Genomic DNA, 22,975 nt, shown 5'->3' on the forward strand with positions numbered 1-22,975 from the left:
ACTTCCCTGTCACACCAATATTGTTTTTAAGGAAAACTTTGGTAAATCATAACAAAAGGAGAGCATTACAGTTTCTGAACTACTCTGATCCTGCTCTTCCCCATTCACAAATAAAAAAAATTAACCTCATATCCATACTTCCACCACATCTGGCTAAATTTACTTCAAAGATTAGATAAGTACTTAAATGTTGGTTTTATAGATAAGTATACTTTAAAGATTAATTTTACTTTAAAGAAGTTATCTCAAGTGCCTTATGTATTTTTCAATTGAATTTAAATGTGTATTTTATAGATTGTTGTTAAAGAAAAGTTGAAACTTACAAAGATATGCAGTGCTCTATAAAGTGGGATCCATTGAAGTCAGTGGAAAGAAGACTATTGATATCAAAGATCTTTGAATCAGGTCCTCAGTGAATATAGAATAATGAATTATAAGTAAGTGGTTGGGGTCCCATTCTGCTCCCACTGAAGCCACTGGACATTTTTGCTATTGATGTCAGTGACAGCAGAAATAGGCCCAGGAACCTTCAATCTTCACCAACGATGCCTGGATAGGTAAGACTAAATAGAAGTTCCACTGAAAACACCACAACCATTCATCTAATTAAGGTTTGGGCACCAAAACTGGCCATATAGGCAGTCAATAGGACTAATTACTATGCTCTTTAGTAAGGGTATGCAGAATTGGGCAAGTGGATAGGATTCAATGGTTAAAACGTGATACTATTACTTATGATTTAATAGTAGCTGCTTTCCCAGAACAAGGGATGAGAGAGGCAGCAGCACAGAAAAAAGGAAGACTACTCATATTTCTTTAAAATGAGAGGAAGGAAAGAATAAAGTAATTAAAATGTTCTTCACAGCTTTTTCTGTGGTACAGAGTTTCAGGCCCAATCTTGCAAATGCTCATGCAGGTCAGAAACTTTATGCCTGAGAGTAGTTTCCATTCAAAACAATGGGACTACTTAGATGTAGAGTTACTCATGCACATATGTATTTATGCAGGATCAAGCACAGAGCTCTTCGTTTGAAAGTACATGCTGCAGAACACTGCCACGTTCTCTGGACTGCACCAAACAGAAATCTTTGTCATACTGACTGACAGCACCCCCCGCCCCCACACTGCAGTTGCTTTACAGTCACAGAGTGAGCTGCTACTATGTTTGTATAACACAGCACCACCAAAGCATGATACTGCAATAGTGGAAACTCTGCCTTTATGGCAGACACTGTGAATCACTAGATTTAATATTGTCCCAAAAATCAGTTTGTACAGCAGAAACCTAGACTTTTCTTCAGGAAGTCAGCATGGAATAACTGTAAAAAACAAACAAATCCTCTATTTTTTTGCATGTTTTTGGTATTATGATCATCATATATTTAGCACTTCTATAGCACCTTTCATTAAAGGATCTTAAAGCACTTCACAAACACCAACACATTTAACATCACAACACCCCTCCCTGCAAGATAGCAAGGTATTTATCTTTATTTAATGGATGGGAAACTGAGACTAGGAGAGATTAGAGACTAAATTTTCAAAAACGTCAACTAAATTTGGATGCCACAGTGTTTTGGTGCCCAATTCTAGATTGGCGCCTCAAGTTTCCAGCAGAAAATGAGTCACTCAAGTGGGCACTTTGGAAAATACTGGCCTTAGAGACTTGACCAAAGTCAAACAGGAATTCTGTACTAGAGCCAAGAATAGAACTCATGCTGCTAATTCCCAGGCCTACCATCTGTTTTCACTGCACATATAATGGTGCTCTTTTCAGGCACATCAGCCCAAGTATAAGTATTGAAAACCTAGTCACCAATCATTGGTGTTAAACTCCTCTGCCTAAACAAAAATGTTTTATATTTCTTAATTACTATATAGCATAATATGGCATGATTTAAAATCCTATACTGAGACTTTTCTAAATGTTTTCTTATCCTTGTTTATATTCATTCTCTCGCTGGCTCTCCATCTCATACTGAACTGTTCTTGCACACAGTGGAACCTCAGCCTCCTAATTAGGCTTCACATGAACTAAGTTAATTTGCACCATCTTAATTACAAATCCCACAACTGTTTGAACAAAACCCCTCAAAAATGTAAGAAAAATTTCCTTTGACGTTATAAAAGTAGATTTGATACAGTCCTCCTTTAAGGCTAAGATTCAAGACAACAACAACAAAAAAATTAAGTATTTAGCTAGTCCCGTTGACTTCAATTGGATTCTTCACTCGCTTTAAGTAAAGCACATAGAATCATAGAATATCAGGGTTGGAAGGGACCTCAGGAGGTCATCTAGTCCAACCCCCTGCTCAAAGCAGGACCAATCCCCAACTAAATCATCCCAGCCAGGGCTTTGTCAAGCCTGACCTTAAACTTCTAAGGAAGGAGATTCTACCACCTCCCTAGGTAACGCATTCCAGTGTTTCACCACCCTCCTAGTGAAAAAATTTTTCCTAATATCCAACCGAAATCTCCCCAACTGCAACTTGAGACCACTACTACTTGTCCTGTCATCTTCTACCACTGAGAATAGTCTAAAACCATCCTCTTTGGAACCACCTCTCAGGTGGTTGAAAGCAGCTATCAAATCCCCCCTCATTCTTCTCTTCTGAAGACTAAACAATCCCAGTTCCCTCAGCCTCTCCTCATAAGTCATGTGTTCCAGTCCCCTAATCATTTTTGTTGCCCTTCGCTGGACTCTCTCCAATTTATCCACATCCTTCTTGTAGTGTGGGGCCCAAAACTGGACACAGTACTCCAGATGAGGCCTCACCAATTTCGAATAGAGGGGAACGATCACATCCCTCGATCTGCTCGCTATGCCCCTACTTATACATCCCAAAATGCCATTGGCCTTCTTGGCAACAAGGGCTCACTGCTGACTCATATCCAGCTTCTCGTCCACTGTCACCCCTAGGTCCTTTTCCGCAGAACTGCTGCCTAGCCATTCGGTCCCTAGTCTGTAGCTGTGCATTGGGTTCTTCCGTCCTAAGTGCAGGACCCTGCATTTATCCTTATTGAACCTCATCAGGTTTCTTTTGGCCCAATCCTCCAATTTGTCCAGGTCCCTCTGTATCCTATCTCTGCCCTCCAACGTATCTACCACTCCTCCCAGTTTAGTATCATCCGCAAATTTGCTAAGAGTGCAATCCACACCATCCTCCAGATCATTTATGAAGATATTGAACAAAACCGGCCCCAGGACCGACCCCTGGGGCACTCCACTTGACACCGGCTGCCAACTAGACATGGAGCCATTGATCACTACCCGTTGAGCCCGACAATCTAGCCAACTTTCTACCCACCTTATAGTACATTCATCCAGCCCATACTTCCTTAACTTGCTGACAAGAATACTGTGGGAGACAGTGTCAAAAGCTTTGCTAAAGTCAAGAAACAATACATCCACTGCTTTCCCTTCATCCACAGAATCAGTAATCTCATCATAGAAGGCGATTAGATTAGTCAGGCATGACCTTCCCTTGGTGAATCCATGCTGACTGTTCCTGATCACTTTACTCTCGTCTAAGTGCTTCAGGATTGATTCCTTGAGGACCTGCTCCATGATTTTTCTGGGGACTGAGGTGAGGCTGACCGGCCTGTAGTTCCCAGGATCCTCCTTCTTCCCTTTTTTAAAGATTGGCACTACATTAGCCTTTTTCCAGTCATCTGGGACTTCCCCCGTTCGCCACGAGTTTTCAAAGATAATGGCCAATGGCTCTGCAATCACATCCGCCAATTCCTTTAGCACTCTCGGATGCAACTCGTCCGGCCCCATGGACTTGTGCACGTCCAGCTTTTCTAAATAGTCCCTAACCACCTCTTTCTCCACAGAGGGCTGGCCATCTACTCCCCATGTTGCGATGCCCAGCGCAGCAGTCTGGGAGCTGTCCTTGTTAGTGAAGACAGAGGCAAAAAAAGCATTGAGCACATTAGCTTTTTTCCACATCCTCTGTCACTAGGTTGCCTCCCTCATTCAGTAAGGGGCCCACACTTTCCTTGGCTTTCTTCTTGTTGCCAACATACCTGAAGAAACCCTTCTTGTTACTCTTGACATCTCTTGCTAGCTGCAGCTCCAGGTGCGATTTGGCCCTCCTGATTTCATTCCTACATGCCCGAGCAATATTTTTATACTCTTCCCTGGTCCTATGTCCAACCTTCCACTTCTTGTAAGCTTCTTTTTTATGTTTAAGATCCGCTAGGATTTCACCATTAAGCCAAGCTGGTCGCCTGCCATATTTACTATTCTTTCGACTCATCGGGATGGTTTGTCCCTGTAACCTCAACAGGGATTCCTTGAAATACAGCCAGCTCTCCTGGACTCCTTTCCCCTTCATGTTAGTCCCCCAGGGGATCTTACCCATCTGCTCCCTGAGGGAGTCAAAGTCTGCTTTCCTGAAGTCCAGGGTCCGTATCCTGCTGCTTACCTTTCTTCCCTGTGTCAGGATCCTGAACTCGACCATCTCATGGTCACTGCCTCCCAGATTCCCATCCACTTTTGCTTCCCCCACTAATTCTTCCCTGTTTGTGAGCAGGAGGTCAAGAAAAGCTCCCCCCCCTAGTTGGCTCGTCTAGCACTTGCACCAGGAAATTGTCCCCTACGCTTTCCAAAAACTTCCTGGATTGTCTATGCACCGCTGTATTGCTCTCCCAGCAAATATCAGGAAAATTAACTTCACCCATGAGAACCAGGGCGTGCGATCTAGTAACTTCTGCGAGTTGCCGGAAGAAAGCCTCATCCACCTCATCCCCCTGATCCGGTGGTCTATAGCAGACTCCCACCACTACATCACTCTTGTTGCTCACACTTCTAAACTTAATCCAGAGACATGATTAACTGTGTGAATTATCAGGCCCTTCACTGATTTTCATTGCCCATGCAAGACCAAAAAATATTGCATAATGTAAAGAAACAGCACAAATAATGAAGAGCAAAGGGGGCTGTTCAACTTCTTTCTGTTTTAGTATTTTATAAGGTATTAGTAGTGGCAGACACTTTGCTTAACATCCTTTGTTTAAGGACAGTTCTTTGCTTAACGTTGTCATTTTTTATCTTGGCAGTGACCATTTAGAAGGAAGAGATAGGAAAATCCAATAATAGGGCACCACTTCATAAGAGTCAAATGTTGGAGAAAGTCTAACCAGGCTGGCAAATATGAGTTCAATTAATAGCAAAGGTTGACATCCCAGTGGTATGTCTGATATTTCACAAAGGGAAGGACACCCATTCAGAAATTATATAAGATTTATGGCAAATATATTTGACAGGTTTCCTAGATATAGAAAATTCATTTAATAAAAGCAGTCTCACTGAAAGAAAACATTGAAGAAAAAAATAATTCTCTATTATTTTTAGATCTAAAAATAAAAAAATGAAATGAAAAACCTCAATGAAATTGACATTTTAGCATGAAGAATATTTTTCTTTTATACACTGAAAAATATTCCCATGTTGACATGATATATTACTCTGTGCTTGTTTCTTTCAGGAGGTGTTCTTTATCTCAGCATATGTGCCATGAGATACAAGGTTACCATGGCAAACACATTTTTTATTGAACAGGAAGGTAAATAAATAAAAGATGTACCATGTGTTGGCACACAAGTCAATGTTGCTCAAAAGGTGTAGTAAATTACATCCGCTGAAGTTGTTCAACTTTTGGTTTTCCTGAATAAGCAACTTTACATCATGCTATATAGGAGAAGAGCTAGAGGCAAGGAACTCTCCTTCCAAACTCTTGTGGCAAGATACCGATATTTAAAGTTATTAAAGGCAGAACATTACATCACTGTCGGTTTAAGTTTACAAATGTAAATGTACCAAAGTCAGGAGAAAAACAAGTTCAGGTTCCTATAACAATGCACGGATATGGGGATCCATCCACCTGAATCAGTTTCCAGGATCAGGGCCTAAATACCCATTACAGCCTATACCCTGTGCTCTTTTTTTCCACCTACTCTCGCCAGCTTTCCCATAATGCAGGCAGATCATTAAGGTCTTGATGTCTGCAGCTCTGCTTAAGAGGTAAAGTAGTCTTCTTTCCCATCTCCTGTGACAGGGGACAAAACAGGAATATTTCCCTTTCAATATACACCTAAAAGCAAACTCTACAAGAAATGAAGTAGAGTAACTGCCTGTGACTATTTTCTTTTCCTGACATCTAAACTTTTTCTGCAATAAAAATTTCTTATTGGGAGAAGATTGACAAATTATCTTACATTTTCCAAGGGGGAAAAAAGTTAAGATATAATCTGGTAATTATAACTCACTTCCATGGAACAAGAAGAATCCTGAAATCGCTATATTTTGCATAAAATAGAAATTAGCTCCATTTGAAGTTATCTGCTTTACAGAGGTGGAATTTCTGGTAAGAGCTGTGACATGCATATTTCATGATAATATGTCATCTGAGAATGACAATTTTGCAAACATAACAGTGCTGTGGGAATTGGTGAGTATACTGTAAAGAAGAGGGGGGAAAATCTCATCAATTCAACCCAAACAGGCAACATCATTCCTTTACCAAATACAGGCAGGCCCTGATTCTACCACCTGATCCATTCAAGCAGAACCTTGCACCCATGGAAATCCCAAATGGCTGCACTGAGGTTCTGCACAGGTCAAGGAATCCACACAGACAGCAGATTGTAGGATCAGGGCCTTACTTGGCAGGATTCTGGATAAAGTGAATCCTAGCTGAAGCCTGTAGACGGCGCTGCAAATCAGGAAATATATTCCTTTATTATTCCCCAAAAGAGATATGAGAGTATCTCATTTTTAAGATCATTGGCTGAATCAGTAATAAAATATTAATAACAATAATAATAAAAGCATTTGTTCTGGGTCAAGACAAAGTGAAAATTGTTCAACAAACCAAAGTTTCATTTCATTTCAAAAATATTGTTTGACCCAACATGAAATGTTTCATTTTGGTTTTGTTTTTAAACAAAAATCTGAAACTAAAATTCACTCCAAATCAAAAAATTGAAACATTTTGTTTTGATATTTTTGAGAGTAAACATTGATGTTTCATATCTTTTTTGTTTGTTTGTTTTTGGCTAAAAAAATTTGTTGAACTACACACAAATTTGCTAAATGTTTGGGTCAACACGAAATAGCATTTTTTAGAGAAAAATGTTTTGTCCAAAAAATTTCATCCAGTTCTACTCACCTTTTCCCCCATGTGGAGTGAAATAACTACAGACAGAGACACCTAACTTTTGTTTTAAAAGAAACAGAGCATTAGGAAAATGACTGAATCACAGGCCTACAAATACATACGCAAATATTTAAATTTAAGCCCAGGAGTAGCTCCACTGAGTTTAATGGGACAATTCACATGACTAGAATTATGCGCATGCATACATTTTTACAGGACCAGAGCTCAATTCTCTTGTTCCATTTAACATTTTATTCCAATTTCCTGGCTGATCTAGGAATCTGGTTGTTTTATGCCGCTACTCCGTGTTTAAGCCACAATTTACAGAATTTTGCATCTCCCATCAAAATATTTCCCAAACCATGTAATTTTCAAGATTAGTTGACAATTTATAATTCTATGTTCCAGAACAAGAGTATTTAATTTTGTAAAGCAATTTCTTCTTTTCCTTTCTCCCCACCCCATTATTATTAGCGGTAGATATTTTGATATGTAAGTTTCAAAAGTAAAAAACAAAACATGACATTTTCATTGCATTCAGTTTTAAGTTTTTGGAGGTATAACCGTGTCTTTGATGGGCTTTCTGTGGGACACTATAAAATAATGCATTCATTATTTTAACGAATTACAAAAAATAATTATAATTAAGTCAATATTATTTTTAAACAGCTAGCCCAAGAACTTAAAGGGACACTGTCAATAAGAATCATATTTTAAACAAATACATCTCCTCAACAATTAACTTTAAAACTGACATAATTAAACACACTTCCATTCTACATTTTACTATTATATTGTTTATTAGGTCCCAATTCTGCATTGAGATTTGCAGAGGTACAGGGATCTCCTTGTATGGAGCTCATGGGTGGAATCAGAGCCTTACTTTGTAATTTTTTCTCAGGATGGACAAAAAAAGACAATTAAATTAGATTCACTTTCTGGTTCATAATTCTGCAGTAATTGGACTCCAAACACCCTAAGGGAGAGTTTGTTTAAAATAACTGTTCCTATTAGAATAAGAACAATGGAAACTTTCCTACTGGTCTTACATATTGTGATTTTGTTTTATAAAAATCTAACGCCCTGCTCTTGCAAGCTGAAGTCCATTGGTGGTCCTATCAAGCTGAATGGGTCCTCCCTTGTCTCTGCAATGTTACTCACATGCATAATTTGGAACCAAATCTGAGTCGATTGTGTTCCATGAAATGCATTGGCAGATGTTTACTTGACACAACAAACTTGGAAAACTGTTTTAGAGAAAAAGGTAGTCAAATTAAATGTCTATATTTGTCCAAAGTGTGGGGCAATGGGGGGAAAAGAAAAACTTCAATGGAACTACCCTAGTTATAAACATGCCTAGATTTAAAGTTAGGTTTAAAGTTGCTGTATTATGTTTCAGAATTACATGCAGAGGATTCTTTCTGTTTTGTTTTTATTAATATATGAAAAATAAAAATAGAACTAGAACTTCATTCTGAAACCAATTACTCTTGATTTTAAAAAAACTAGTATAGCGTCAGATCGTGAAGTCCCCGCTCAGAATCCGGAGCACTTAGTTATGCAAAATATTTCCATGATGTTCACAGTTTGATCCCACACTTTCAAATTTGCCACATACTGAATTTTTACAAATAAACTCACAGAATCTCCAGAACAATAATACATGGGACAAATCACTTTCACAAAAAGTCTGATTACAATTTGCATTTATAAAATTGCCTTCCATCCTGTGGGACCCCAAAAAACTTTTAACAAATTGACAAACTACAAAAAATATTGTACTGTAAATATGAGCTTGTACTAGTACCAATTAGTCATCTAATTAGTCCCACTGCTTTCATTGAGACTAAGAGTATTAACAGTGGGCTTCTATACAAGAACTTCAACCACTATGAAATACAGTCACATCAGGAGCAGAACACGGCATCTGCCTAACAATGCACCAAAACCCTGCAATACAGTTTGGATAAAAAAAAATAAAAAGCTTATTTTACAACAAATTTCCTTGGATAGCCACCCCCTTATTTCAGAATCTTTGACTTTGTAAGAGTCTATTACCTTGACTAGATTTAAATTTATATTTATGCTTGACAGCATCTAATTAACCTATACAATCATCTATGCCTTGGAGCAATAAGGCCTTTAGTACAAACATTCCACCAGGATTTTTATGTTGTTGCTTTTTACACTGTGGGATATGTACATTTCTTCCAAGAAAGAGCAGGCAATCTTGTAAGCTAATTCCTATCCAGAAAAAGATACCTACTTGGACAATACTTTTATTATTAAAGCCATCCGGGATTTTTGTGGTCTTTTGGATGTATTTACAGTCGTCATTTGGCCTACCCTGCCCTCCAGCAGAATTAGTTGTGGACATGGGATTCAGCTCCTATGTCCTCAAGATTATTTTCCCCCCACACCCTACTGTACAGAGAAAGAGAGAAGCTCAAAATTCAAGAAGCTCACTCTAGTAAGATTTTAGCTCACCTTAGATAAGATTTTACTTAAGCCAAAATCCAGAGACTCCGAAAGCCTCTTTCCCCATGTATGTCAGTTCATTAGCCTGGTCAATCAATGGGGTGCTCAAGACAGAAAGTGGGGGACAGAGGGACTCAGCATTCACTGTATAGTCCAGGGATGAGGAGAACATATACAAATGCAGGATCAGACCCAGAATTTATGATCAGTCCCATTAGTAATGTTTGCTTGGTTTAGTTCTCTGTATTCATTCAGTATTTAACTTATACAATAAAAGAAGCTTAACATTTTCCCCTCTAGTATTTGGAAATCACACCCATATTGCAGAAGAATCTGTCTTAACCTTTACCTAGCTCCTTTTCAGGGAGTCTACAGAACACTTTGCCTTTCAAATGAATGGAAATTGCAAATATTACCCTAGACACTCTACTAAATCTTTAAAGGGTAGAGATGGCTAGAGGATGACAGTTCCATGTCACTGCAACATTTGAGATTTTGAAGTTTGGTTTTGTTCTGCATGGGAACGATACCAAAATATCTTAAATGCAAAAAAACGGAAGTGTGTCAAAATGTCCATTTTGGCTCAAAGATTAAGCTTTTCAGCATGTCTGGCCTAGGATGTAGGAGGCCCAGGAGGTTCAAGTCCCTGCTTCTCTGCCTGATTCGGAGCAGTTTTTTTTATCCCAGCCTATTCTCACTCAGCTACAGCAGTGATTTGAACCTAGGGTTGCCTCATCCTAGTCTAGTGCCCTATCTACTAAGCTACAGAACAAGTCTGTCATCTTTGCTCTCTCTTCCCTTCCATTCCTGCCATGCCACAAAAAAAAAAATCAGATATATCTCCACAAAACATGTCCACATCAATGAAACAGCATGCTTCACCAGCTCTATTAAAGTAATTTCTATTTTTTTAAATCAATAGGCAATTTTATACTTACTAATTGATCATCTTATACAACAGTCTCAACGTGTCAGAGGGCTTTTATCTTGGTTTTGAATCACTCGTGTACAGAATCTCTATACAATAAGTATATACAATATGTTCAAGTTCCTAACAGTGTTAAGAACAATTAGGAAAGGTTTTCTAGCTTCAGCCGTCGATTCTGTAGGTCATCCAAAGTCCTTCCTAATGGATAAATACTGTAATTTATCATCATCAGTCACCATCAGCATTATTCTTTTTACTATCATATATTCATGAACATTATTCGATACAGCTTAGTAGAGCATAAAAGAACTACATGATTAAAGTGAAAAGGTGCAGAGTTTGAAACAGCACAGGTTTTATGGTTACTGAATGGACTGAGAAATGACATAGGTCTTCTAAGAGTGAGAAAGAGTTTTTCATCAAATTATAGCTACCTCCTGGCAGAAGACTTAAGGGCATCTCTGGCAATGGACTTGAAGGCAGCTACTCACCTTCCTGTCTAACTCTGTCAGTGCAATATGAAAGAAGGGTTAATTATGAGCGGTATAAACTAGGACATACTAAATACAGTACTGTAAACCCAAACGGACTTACAGCAGATGGGGCCTAGTGCAAAACCTAGGGAAATCAATGGAAAGACTTCCATTGACTTCAGTGATCAGGCCCAGATACTGATTCAGGGATTGAATTCACACATTTTACCGGTATGAAAATGTAGATGAATAATTATTATTTCTCCTCATAACATCAATGAAAGCCTTTAAATGCCTTAAAATGTAACAAACAAAGCTAATAAAAGGACTTTCATACAGTGAAAGAATACTATTCAACAGCAATTTAGTTTGCTTAAACACTTCCTTCTCCTTATTAATTATCAAAGTAGCTTGCCCTCTGCAGTACCTTAAAATGGGAAGCTACCAAAAAGAGGCAAAGAAATTCTATTTGAACATATATTGTATAACAGATATTTTCAAGTTCCTGGGGCTAACTTGGACACTTTGTAAATGAAAAATTGTTCCAGCGTATAAAAACCATGCAAAGACTTCTACACCACAGAAGTCCCATTAAAGTTCTGTGTGAAGAGGCAAATCCTAGTCCCACCTCTATAGAGGCAGAGGGCCCCACAAACAGAAAATATAGTACTGTTCCACTCGATAGGAATTACCTGTAGGTTATTTTGAAAACAAAACAAAGATAAAGGGGTTCTTGTGCAGGCCTGGAGAGACTATAAAATGCGAGTGAAAGCCCCTCCAGCCTAATAGCTATAGTCTTGCTCTGTAACATAAGAAAGCAGCTTCCTTTCCCCCTCGCCCTTTTTGAGTTCCGCAGTGCAGTTACTCAGCAGGGTTCCTGGGGTGACAATTTGGTCTTAAGTGCTCAAGTATTGGACCCTCTGCAATAGGTATGTGAATTTCAGTCTGATTTGTTTTCCTATTGTCAATAGGTCAACGAGTCAATGGGAGGTTCACCTTAGAAAGATCCGTAGGACTAAGCCCTATATAGTTACTCACTTAAAAGTTTGCTTCAGAACTCCTGATTTAAAAAAAAAAAAAAAAAAAAAAAAAAAACCAACAACAACACATTTTAAATACCCGTAGTATGAATTCTGCATGCACCCAGGATGTCTGAAGTTCTAGACACAAACGGCCTGTTTACAACATATATAGTCCTGCTCCTACACAGGTCATGCTAGTTAGGGCCCAATCCTGCTTGTCCTGTTCATGCAAGTGGTCCCACTGAAATCATGAAGAGTAGTCGTCTGGGGAAGGTGATCAGGATATGGACCTGGAAAGGAAAATGTGCTTATTTTTCTCCAGCCCACACCCTGACTTCTCCTCTTGTATGAAACCAGTCTTGTGAATGAAGGGTGCGTGGACACCTGTCAGGAGGGAGGTAATTCAAGGCAGAGTAAACTATTTCAATATTCACTTGCTCTATGCATTCCCCTAATTCTCAATTCCTACATGTAGAGCTTGAAAAATATAGTTCTAACCTTTTGCAGGATTATTAATGCAAATTCAAATAAACTTCTTGGGTTGCCGTTCATATACTTGACCACATAATCTAGGTTTGTAATATTTCCTCTCTGTCTTCAGCATGGAAATGGCATGGCTCACTCACATCTGGTGTAAGAAATTGAATCTGAATCTAAATCTTAACTGTTACCATAAAATTCTGGGGATAATAAAAGAACTTTATTTTTTCCACTTTTCCTCATTTTTCCACCTTAGAACCCAGATGTACCTGACTTTGTATTGACCCACAAAAATCAATACATTTGATATATCACAATAGTATTACAAGTCAAAAACACAGCTAGCTACAGAAACTTGGAGAAATGTGAAGTCACTTTTGATTTTGTACTGTAAGAGCATTTCTTATTTCAATCCTAAGCACACTCAAAACACAAACACACACAGCATATGGAAAGAATTTCTGAGACAATCATTACCTGGAGCTGAATACCTTTTACACAAAGCACTAAATCTTACAAGTTTTCAAGTTTGCTGAAACTGTGGTTAGTGTGTAACGTAAGAGTTCAAGTTTTTCTGTGTATCCAAGCAGGAAAAGACAATTTTGACTGAACAGACAGGATCTTGTTCAAGACCAGTACTTATGTAGGAATACCTACAATAGATCAATATTATCACATTAAAAGTAGGTCAGTGCTCATCCACTGTCTCCTATGTGTGCATGTACCACGTAATGTAAAAATTCACAAAGTCTTGTAAGTTTTTGAAAGACAACATAAAATTATTTTAAAAAATTAGAAATATGAAAAATAATCTAACGGGACCATCCACCAAAACACAAAATATATGTCCCCCAAGGCCCTGATCCTGCAAAGAGATCCATGTGGGGGGATTCCTCTGTCCACGTTGAATCCCACTGAACAGGCATAGGTGTCCACCAATTTACTTCTCTTTGCAGTATCAGGGCCTAGTTTGGGGAAACCACTAAAACATGATGAAGGAACACGTGAAAGACATTAGACTATTTCACCTTTTATTCACTGAAAACTAAACCTTGATGCATACAGAGATAAAACTCCCTTGGAGGTCAAATTTATCTGAACTCAATAGGGGCTTTACTACATCTTAAATTTTCAGATTTTAGCCCTGAGAAAGCAGCGTTTAAATTTCTTGCTCTTTAATTCACTGCACTTTACAATAAAGGCAATACTCATACTGCCATTGACTTCCATAGGAGCAAAAGCAGGCTCTGCCTGTCTATATATTATATAGTTATAGTTAGCTCTTGTGCTCAACCAATAACTGCCTTATAATAGCAGAATAGCACACAATTAACTTTCACTTTCACATATCTATTTTAATAATATATTAACTTAGAGTTGCAGTAATGGACTGCAGTTCAGAATTACTAGAGAAAATTTTACTTTGCTGTATTTTAAAACTGAATTTTAAAAAACCAATACTTAAGTATGAGAGAATAATAGTGACTCAAGGGAGAATGATTAAAATTTTCAAAGATCTCTTTGCTCATACAGACAAAGAACAGCAAGCAGCACCAGGTGGTGTGGATCATCTTTTTTTTTTTTTTTTTTTAGGTAAACAGACTAATGCCTCACAATGTTAATACCGATAGGAATTATCTTAGTTTTTCATCCTCAAAGAAAGCAATATGCATGAACTGGCATGTTATACAGGTACCAAATTTTTTGTGGTTAAACAGTGCTTTTTTTTTTTATGATCACTAAGAGCTATTGTCTAAGACCGCAGGCAGCTGTTAAAAACTACAGATTGACAAATGCCATTCGCTGTATTACACAGGTAGAACTCAGGAAGCTAAAATAATTTCTGAAGCAAGCTTTCAGGAAACAGAGTTCAGTGGAAATAAGAGTAATTTAAAAGGTATTTTCCTCTGCAGATAAAGTATAATAACATAAAAATGTAATTTTAGAAATAAACAGCAGCAATAATTTAACAAAGGGTTTGCAATGAATGTGTCTAATTTATCAAAGTTCTCTCTAAAAACATTGTTTATTACAATCTCGCCTAAGGACCAACTATAAATGGGGTTCCATTGTGCTAGGCCTTGTACAAACACAAAGTAGTAGGCGGTCTCTGCCCTGAAAAGCCTACAATTTAAAAATCGACAAGACACACAGTGTGCCTATAATGCAATCAATGAGTGTGACTGCTGCATGCGTAGACATCCGTGAGCCAGCTTGAATGTAGCTAGCTCATGTACCAATAGGAGTAGAGCTGAAGCAGTACAGCTTCACTAGGGACTGTACAACAGGGTAATAACTGGGGTAGCTAGGTCGTGCTGAAGGCTATGCTGCCACAACTTCACAGCTACCAGTACAGAAGCTAGACAGAATAAGGTAGCTTGGGTACGTCTACAAATGCTATAACTACACACCCAACTGCAGTGTAGACGTACCAACAGTGTGGGAGAAAAAGGAACGACTCAAGCAGAATGAGTTTAATTAGGAGGGAACAAGGTAGTGGAAATAAAAGTGAAGGGAGAGGGGACACTGAAGCGAAGAGATTGGGAGGGATGTACAGTCATTAGATGTTTTGTCCATGGGAATGTTGGTTTACAACTACCTTCTTGAGGAAAGTGCTTGATAAGAAGTTATACCAAATTTCTTTCTAAGTGACCATTAATGTTTCACTCAGTAAAATAACACCTTTGTTTAACCAGGAAATTCTCTGTAACAGCCAGTTGTAAATTACAGTGATAACTCAGGCCCCAATCCTGAAAACACTTACTGCAGCAAACCCATTGACTTCAATCTGACTACTCACATGAGTAAAGGTATATCTGTGCTTAGGTGTTTGCAGGAGAAGACCCATAAGAAATTCCTTGCTTCACCACAGATTTTCTCTGTGGCATTGGGCACGTCACTTGGGCCAGGTTGACACTACAAAAAGTGCAGGCAATGAAGGGCCTATCTTATGAAAAGAGGTTAAAATAGCTTGGCTTGTTTACCCTTGCAAAGTGAAGGGTAAGGCTGGGGGGAAGGGAGGAGAGGGAAAGATTTCATTGCTCTCTATAAACACATCAGGGGTGGGAGAAGAGCTCTCTCAGCTAAAGGACAGTGTTGGTAAAAGAACAAACAGAATAAATGTATAATAAATAAATGTAGGATGTAAATTAGAAGCAGCTTCCTAGCCATCAGAGGGGTGAGATTCTGGTACAGTTTTCCAACGGGCATCATAGGGCAAACAACCTAACTAGTTTTAAGAAAGAGCTTGATAAATTTATGAATGAGTTTATATGACAGTTTTGCCTGCAATAGCCAGGGTATGGACTCAATGACCCAGGATTTCCCTTCCAGTCCTAAGTTCCTGTTTCCCTGCATAGCTATGTCAGCAAACTTTCCTAATATAGACACAGCTTATACCATCAAAGGAGGACTTTTGCCAGTATGGTTTATACTGGTTCAACAAGAAAAATAAACTATACCTTCAAAAGCAGCTTTTGCTGATACAAGCTGTATCTACACGAAGGCTTTTGTTAGTATAGAAGTGTGACAAAAAAATCCAACATTACTACACCAACAGCAGTTTCTAGTGCAAACCTGGACCTAGTCTCTCTGGACCTCAGTTCCCCATCTGTAAAATGGGGATAGACCTTCTTCCCTACCTTGCAGGAGTCTTGTGAGGAAAAATGTGTTAACGATTGTGGCACGCTCAGAAATGATGCTTACAGAGACCATATGAAGTATCTAGATAGATGCATTTGGGCAGTCTTTGAATCCATATGGATCCCCACTGGCTTCAATTGAATGCTGCATGGGCTCTACTACAGGACTGGACCCCTAAAACCTTCTCAGTAGTCATATACCATTTTAAATGAAGAGAATAATCTTCTTCTGTACATAAAATTCAACTCTGAAACACCATTATGTGTGATCTAAATATTAAGCACTGTGCAAAAAATGCTTGGAAACCAGGAATTTCACAACATGATTTGGTCTGAGCCTAGCAAAACTTTGTTCTCTTCTATATTTAATGTTTGCATACAGTAGGGAGAATCACAGTTATCTCCATTAACTTACAAATTAGTTGAAAGAGAGCTTGAAAACTGTAGAGCAGTGAAATAATGATAAGTATATTCCTAAGCTTTTCAACTATTTAAAACTAATAGAGAATAGAATACTGTTCTTCAGTGCAAGGTAACAGGGCAGTAGGAAGTAATAGGGTTTGATATATAACAAACTGCTTTGATATTTAAAAAAGATCACTAGCTTTTCAACAACAAAAGGCGATTTTGGTAATTCAATTGTGTGTGAATTTAAAATAAAGCTATAGTGAGTGGTTAGATCCAACTATCTTTGATGTTGGCTAAGAGCACTGTCTTCTAAAAGAAAGCAAACAGAATATTTTATTGACATTAAAGAGCCCTACGAATGCCTGAGATTGATCATACAGTAACAACAAATGCCTGCACCAGCTGACTTACTGTAAACTTTAATCATTCTGTACAGATAATAGGAAGCGCTGACAGCAATAACCCAGTCATTCTGTCTCAAACTATTATAACAGATGCATTCAATTTATTCAGAATATTGAAAGCCTCCTCAAAACGAGACGAAATGGAATACTTTGTTCGATATCACAGGAAAAAAATGTCAGAATGCATACACATAAACCCAATCCTCCAAATACTGACACACTTGCTTAAATTTGCTCACACGAGTAGCCCCACTAAAGTAAGTAAGATTACTGACATACTTAAACATAGGTAAATATATTCAGGATAGGATCCTTAGACTTAAATTAACACATAAACCTATAACATGGGACTTTTCAATATCAAAATGTGCTTTTTCATCCAATAAATTGCTTCTTTGATATATCCGTAAATCCTATCAATTAGTCTGATAATGAAACAAACGTGATTTATAATTTTTATCTTCGTTACGTTTTGAAAAATGCCGTTTTCAAAATGCACAAATTGGGCAGTCTTCAGAGCAGAAAGGAAAATGCAACCTCACAAAGAATCTTTATGAGTTTGCAAAATTTCAGGTGTTTTGCAGGCAATACAAAATCTCTGATCCGCCGGACTCAGCTACACACTGATGAGGTTAGGTGCACTATTTTCAGCATTTATAGTCTGTTCTCTGCTCTCCTCTCCCCCTCCCACCTTTTCAAACTCTGCAGCACCAGAAGTAACCATCTGGGGTCACAGGTTAGTGATCAGAGATTTCATAAGGGAGTGTTCACACGACCCGTTTTTTCTAGCGTCCTGGTACCATCATCCAAGAGCACCAGTGAGAAATAGCAGCCTGTTAACGAAACGTAAGGTTCTGTGATGCTGAAAGATTAGTTCTGCTAACACACATGCCCTGGTTGGGCAAGTCTTTGTACACTGAAATTGCTTGCAAAATGGTACTAAGAGACACATAACGTTCCAAATAGCCCCATTTATTAACATAAACTCAGTGCAGAGGCTTTTAGCGGCAGGACTTCGAAAAGGCTGGATGAAATGCTGCTGTAACGCTTGTCAGGCTAGTAAAGAACCTTTCTCACCTTCTACATCAAACCAAAGTGCTCACACATTTGCCAAGGGGATGAACAGACAGGGATGTGGGAAGCACTCGGCAAAACAGAGGTGTGGAATTCTCACAGTATTAAAGACCCTAGCCTTCCCCACGGATCTAGGGATCGCTCTTTCTGCTTTCTAGCTGGAGAGCAGGAAAAGAACCTACACTGGTTCCCGCACCCCAATACCGGATGTTTAAGCTTATTACACTCCTTTCAGCCCCACTTCCAGCGCTTGGCAGCTAAAGTGACTGACATGGAAAGAATTACACTGTTTCGCAGCGTATCCTGAGCATACAGCACCATCTCTGGTAGTATCAGCCTGCTCCTCTCCGGAGTGCCATAATTATCCAATGACCTAATAGCTGACAGCCTCCACTTAGAGCCACTAATTGATGTAAACATGACATCTGTAGAGACTGATCACTTCGTGTATGTATGTCACTTGATGCAACTTGGGGAAGCAAGAGCACAAAGTCCTGCACGATTTTCCGGCGGGAGACTCTGGAAATGACACCCAAACCGCCTAGAATGATACCGGAGCGCAATGATCGAAGTGTGGAGCCCTGACTTGCATTCTGAATTCTCCAGCGCCCACCTGAAACAGACACCGCCCCGCAGCCAAGACACCCTGGGAGACCCTTTCAAATCTGGACTCCTTAAAAATATATATTAACAACCTCCCACAGCCCCTGAATCTTCCTCCAGCTCTAGCCTCCCCCTCCCAAGTAAAAGGCTTCTGGTCCCTCTCACTGCTCCGTTCACACGCTTGGAAAGGTCATTCGAATGCTTAGTTTCGTCTGCTAACGATGCGTCCAAGGAGCTTCTCCCCCACCCCACCCCCCAAGTCTTCGCCTGCAGGGGAACAAAGTACTCCACTCAGGCTGCTGTGCCCCCCACCCCCAGGGCGCAAAGGGTCTGTTTCTTTCTTGCGGCGGCTGTAGCAGCCAGCCTGTCCCCGTCCCCTCTAGAGCAAGGCGGCAGCCCCTTGCCCTCTCGACACCTCGTTTTCCTGGCCACACAGACTGTTACTTTTACCCACCGTTTGCTACAACTTCGCCCGGAGTCAGCGATGGAGACGGGGGGAGGCACATACATGAAACGTACGTTAATCTTCAAGCCTCTCTGGGAGACAAGGAGGGAGTAACCTCCCCCCGCCCCCCCCACCCAAGGCACAGTTCCTGCAAACTCTTACCTGGTCTTGCTGCTGAGGCTGGCTCCCCCGGCTGCCCGGGTTCGGCGGTGCCTGCTGCTCCTTCATGGCTGTCATTGCACAGAGCGGGCTTGATTTCGCTGCACTTCCTCTCACGGGTACTTCAGCCTGGGAGACCTTTCACTGGGCACCGATTGCATGACACAAGCTTCCCTGCCCTCCTCGAACTGGCAAAGCGGCGGCAGCAGAAAATGACCGGGGCTGGGGGGGGGGGGGAGGAAGAGGAGCACCAAGGAGCAGCCGCTTCTCTCTCCCCCTCTCCAGCTACCGCAACCTCCCCCTCCGGCTGAAGCCAGGCGGTCTGAAGCGCGCCCAGGGGCAGAGGAGACTCCAGCTGGCGGGTCACTGAGCGCTCTGGGCCGCCAGCCGCAGACCGAAGCGGAACACCTGGCTGGGCTGGGACTCGGCCGGCTTCCCCTTCCCCGCCAGGAGGGGATGGTCTCGCATTACTGCAGTGTGCGCGCCCCCTCCAGCAGCGGCGGCGGCTCGCCGAAGAACCCTCCTTGGCCAGGCAGGTGCGGAGGAGCCGGAGCTGGAGCTGGGGGCTCCCTGCCTTAGCGCCTCTCCTCTCCCGTCAGCGGCAGCGTCCCGCCGCCGAGCGCCACCGGCTGCACAGCTGGAGCAATGGACCGGCAGAGCAACAAGGCGCCGCTGTCACCCGCCGCTTCCCTCCTCGGCGGGAGCAGACTACTGCGAGCCCCCAGCCGGAGCGGGGTGGGCGGGTCTCGGGCTGCTCCTGCCGCCCACCACAGGACCAGCCCGCCAGCTCCGCGCTGCAAATGCCTTCACCCGCCTTCCTGGAAGCCCGGCCCCACAAAGCTGTAGTAAATCCTCTCTTTGGGCAGCGAAGAGCAGCTGCTTCTGGGCTGTTTAGGATGGGATGGATTTTTTTTGGGGGGGGGGGGAGGGCGCTGTGGATCTGGCTTTAACAGGATCTGACAAGCTGTACCCCCTCCCCCCGCCACACACACACACACACACACAAAGTTAAAAAAGCAGCCAGAGGTTTGCAGTCCCAGCCTCAGCCATTTCCAGCTCGAAAAGCACGGCTGGAGCTCGGGATATTGATCAAATTCTCAGGTTTTTTGTTGTATCCCTCATACAGTCATATCGGAGGCTATCTACATAGCCTGTATATTGCTTACTTGGCTGCGGGGCACCTTCACAGGTGTTTGGGGGCGGGTTAGTCCCTAAACCTTCGACAGGATTTACAGGTGTAAACTATGCTACCAGAGGCTTGGCCCTCTTTCAGCTATCAGGGAAAGAATCAGGTGCTAGAAGGGTTGAGGATCAGCACCTGGGAAATATGCATAACTAGGGTGAAAAGCCTTGATTCTGCACAGTGACCTACATGGGTCTAGGCCAGCCTATTCACAAGCCACTGCTTTGTGGGGGTCCAAGTTTTGGGGCTGTCCAATGTTGGATAGAAGTATGCAGCACCCACACCTCTAGCTAACATCAATGGTAGGTTCAGGCATTTAACACCTCTGAAAATGAGGCCCAAGCTGTCTGGTTATCCCTGGTTTCAGCAGTATTTTGCTCAATTCTACTTTAACTAATCCATCCATAGGTTTGGCCTCACAATGTTGCACTACCAGAATTATCAGGGGGAACCCACACTGGTGGATGAGGCCCTTAGCAGCATCTGCTACAAACCACATGTGAGAGAAACAGAGGTCCAGGGCAGAGCCAGCACCTAGGAACACAAAGACTTCACCATTCCCCACAGGGCCCGAGGCAGTAGCATCAGGAATGGGGATAAGACCTAGTCAGCACTCCCCATCCCTCACACCAAGAGATCCAGCAAGGGGACAGCAGTACATGCTGTGAACACTGTGAGATTATCAGCCACTACGTACCATGGTTTTCAATCTGGACATTTATTTCCTCTCTGTTCATTCCAACAGCTTCTCTCCCCCTTCCACCCCATCTCTGAACAACTCATTCTCTTCTCCATCCCTTGCTCTCTCCCTTCCTTCCTCACTGCTCTATATTACCATAACTTCCCTACCCCCATTCTCCTATTAAGTCTTCCCCTCCACCATTCCACCTCACCCTCACTTTTTGTATGCATGCTGTGACACTACACCCCATATTCTTCATGGTGATATTGGTATGATATAATTATGACATAGTTATGATGTACTTTATGCAAGATAAGTAATGTGAGATATCATTGAAAAGGTTATGATTTGCTGAATATGATTATCTTATTTGTATTCATGTATAATTGTATCTGAAGTTATTAATATTGATTGTCTGCATTTCAAATGTAATTACACCTTGGGAAATGTCCACTAGACAAGATGCTTTCATTCTAGACAGTGGGTGGGGAATGGGCCATTTGAAAAACAATAGGCCTTGGGAGAAGCTTATCCCCCACCTAGGGAGCCTTCCTGTGTATGCTCCAAACAGCCTGTGAGCGATGTCTGCTATGACTCTACAAGGATACGTGATGAGACCATGTGGCTCTAGACTCCTTCTTGGGATGTCAATTTTCCACAGACAGGTCTGGGAACTAGGAACTAAGCTTTTGAAACAAAACTATACAAGGCCGGGAAGGACATCATCTGGTGTTCTTCGTTCCCACTCAAGAAGATTCCTGGAAACACTGGAGGAACAAAGACTGAACTGGGGGAAGTGTGGGATCCAGACTAAAGGGATTTTTAGCCTGTGAATGGAACATCTGGGCATTCCAAGCTGTAAGCAAGTGCAGCTTGCCCCTTAAGAATCTGCAGCCTGCTTGCATCATCTCTTTGAGTGAGAAACTGCTATTCATATCCAATCTGTTCAGTATATTATGTTTAGTTTGTTTATTTGCTAGGTAAGATGCTTTGATCTGTTTACTATCACTTAAAATCTATATTTTGTAGTTAGAGCAAAAACAAGTTTATTCTCTATCTAAACCAGTGTGGAATTCATAACTCAGGGGCAAAAGGCTGTTACACATTCCTCTCCCCATTGAGGGAGGGGGTGAATGTTATGAGCTTATGCTGTACAGTTCCCTGTGTAGGGCAAGAGGTTATCATTTTGGGTTTATACTCCAGAGGGGGTACGTGCCTGAAGAGCTGATAGTTGCCTTAGCTGTAGCCTTCCCTTGCAGGGGTTGGTCAGAGAGCCTGCCTGTATGTAACTGCAGCTGGGTGTGTCCCTACCTATATGTATACTGGTGAAAGTGCGGGCTAGAGAGGGCTTTGCAGCTTGTCACAGTAAAACCGTGTAAAAGGGAGGCCAAGCTGTTGGGTCAGGGGGCTCAGTGGTACCCCAGTTCTAGGTGGCAGCCTAGGGGGAAACCCATCACACATGCACCACAGACAAAGAAAAATAAAATGAATCAACATGACATCGATCTGTCAAACATCACCCTTATTACTTTGCCTTCATACTGCATCCCTTCCCCTGATCCTACCTCTAACCTTTAAACTCACCAAGGCAGAGATTATTTGTCCATACAGGACATAGCACAATGGGACCTTCATCTTAAAAAACACACCTACATAATCATACCCCTTAAAGTACATTTCTAGTGAGCGTTACTTCAACAATTCTTGAATCCCTTTATTAATAAGTTTTTCATTTTACAGTTTTAATTGTGCATGTTTTGGTTCCTTTAATCTTGTTGTTTTGAATGTCATCCATGTTGCTGGAGTTCCACTATTAATCAATGAGGCAAAGG

At 41.1% G+C, this 22,975-nt stretch overlaps 1 protein-coding gene across 3 annotated transcripts in view; it reads right to left on the reverse strand.

Annotated features, from left to right (window-relative positions):
- Positions 1–22,975, reverse strand: part of DPP10 (dipeptidyl peptidase like 10) — an 860,783-nt gene that overhangs the window by 430,147 nt on the left and 407,661 nt on the right. Inside the window, exon 1 of one of the 3 annotated variants that reach the window (XM_074967233.1) lies at positions 19,282–19,995. The exons of 1 other annotated variant lie outside the window; for it this stretch is intronic. In XM_074967233.1, the coding sequence (XP_074823334.1) occupies positions 19,282–19,356 (75 nt within the window). In that variant the 5' untranslated portion in view covers positions 19,357–19,995. Of the gene's footprint in view, positions 1–19,281; positions 19,996–22,975 lie in introns of those variants that run through there. One more of the 3 variants, XM_074967231.1, reaches the window with a different exon arrangement.

Source organism: Natator depressus, chromosome 11 (genome assembly GCF_965152275.1).
Source record: "Natator depressus isolate rNatDep1 chromosome 11, rNatDep2.hap1, whole genome shotgun sequence".
NCBI classification, from domain to species: Eukaryota; Metazoa; Chordata; order Testudines; family Cheloniidae; genus Natator; species Natator depressus.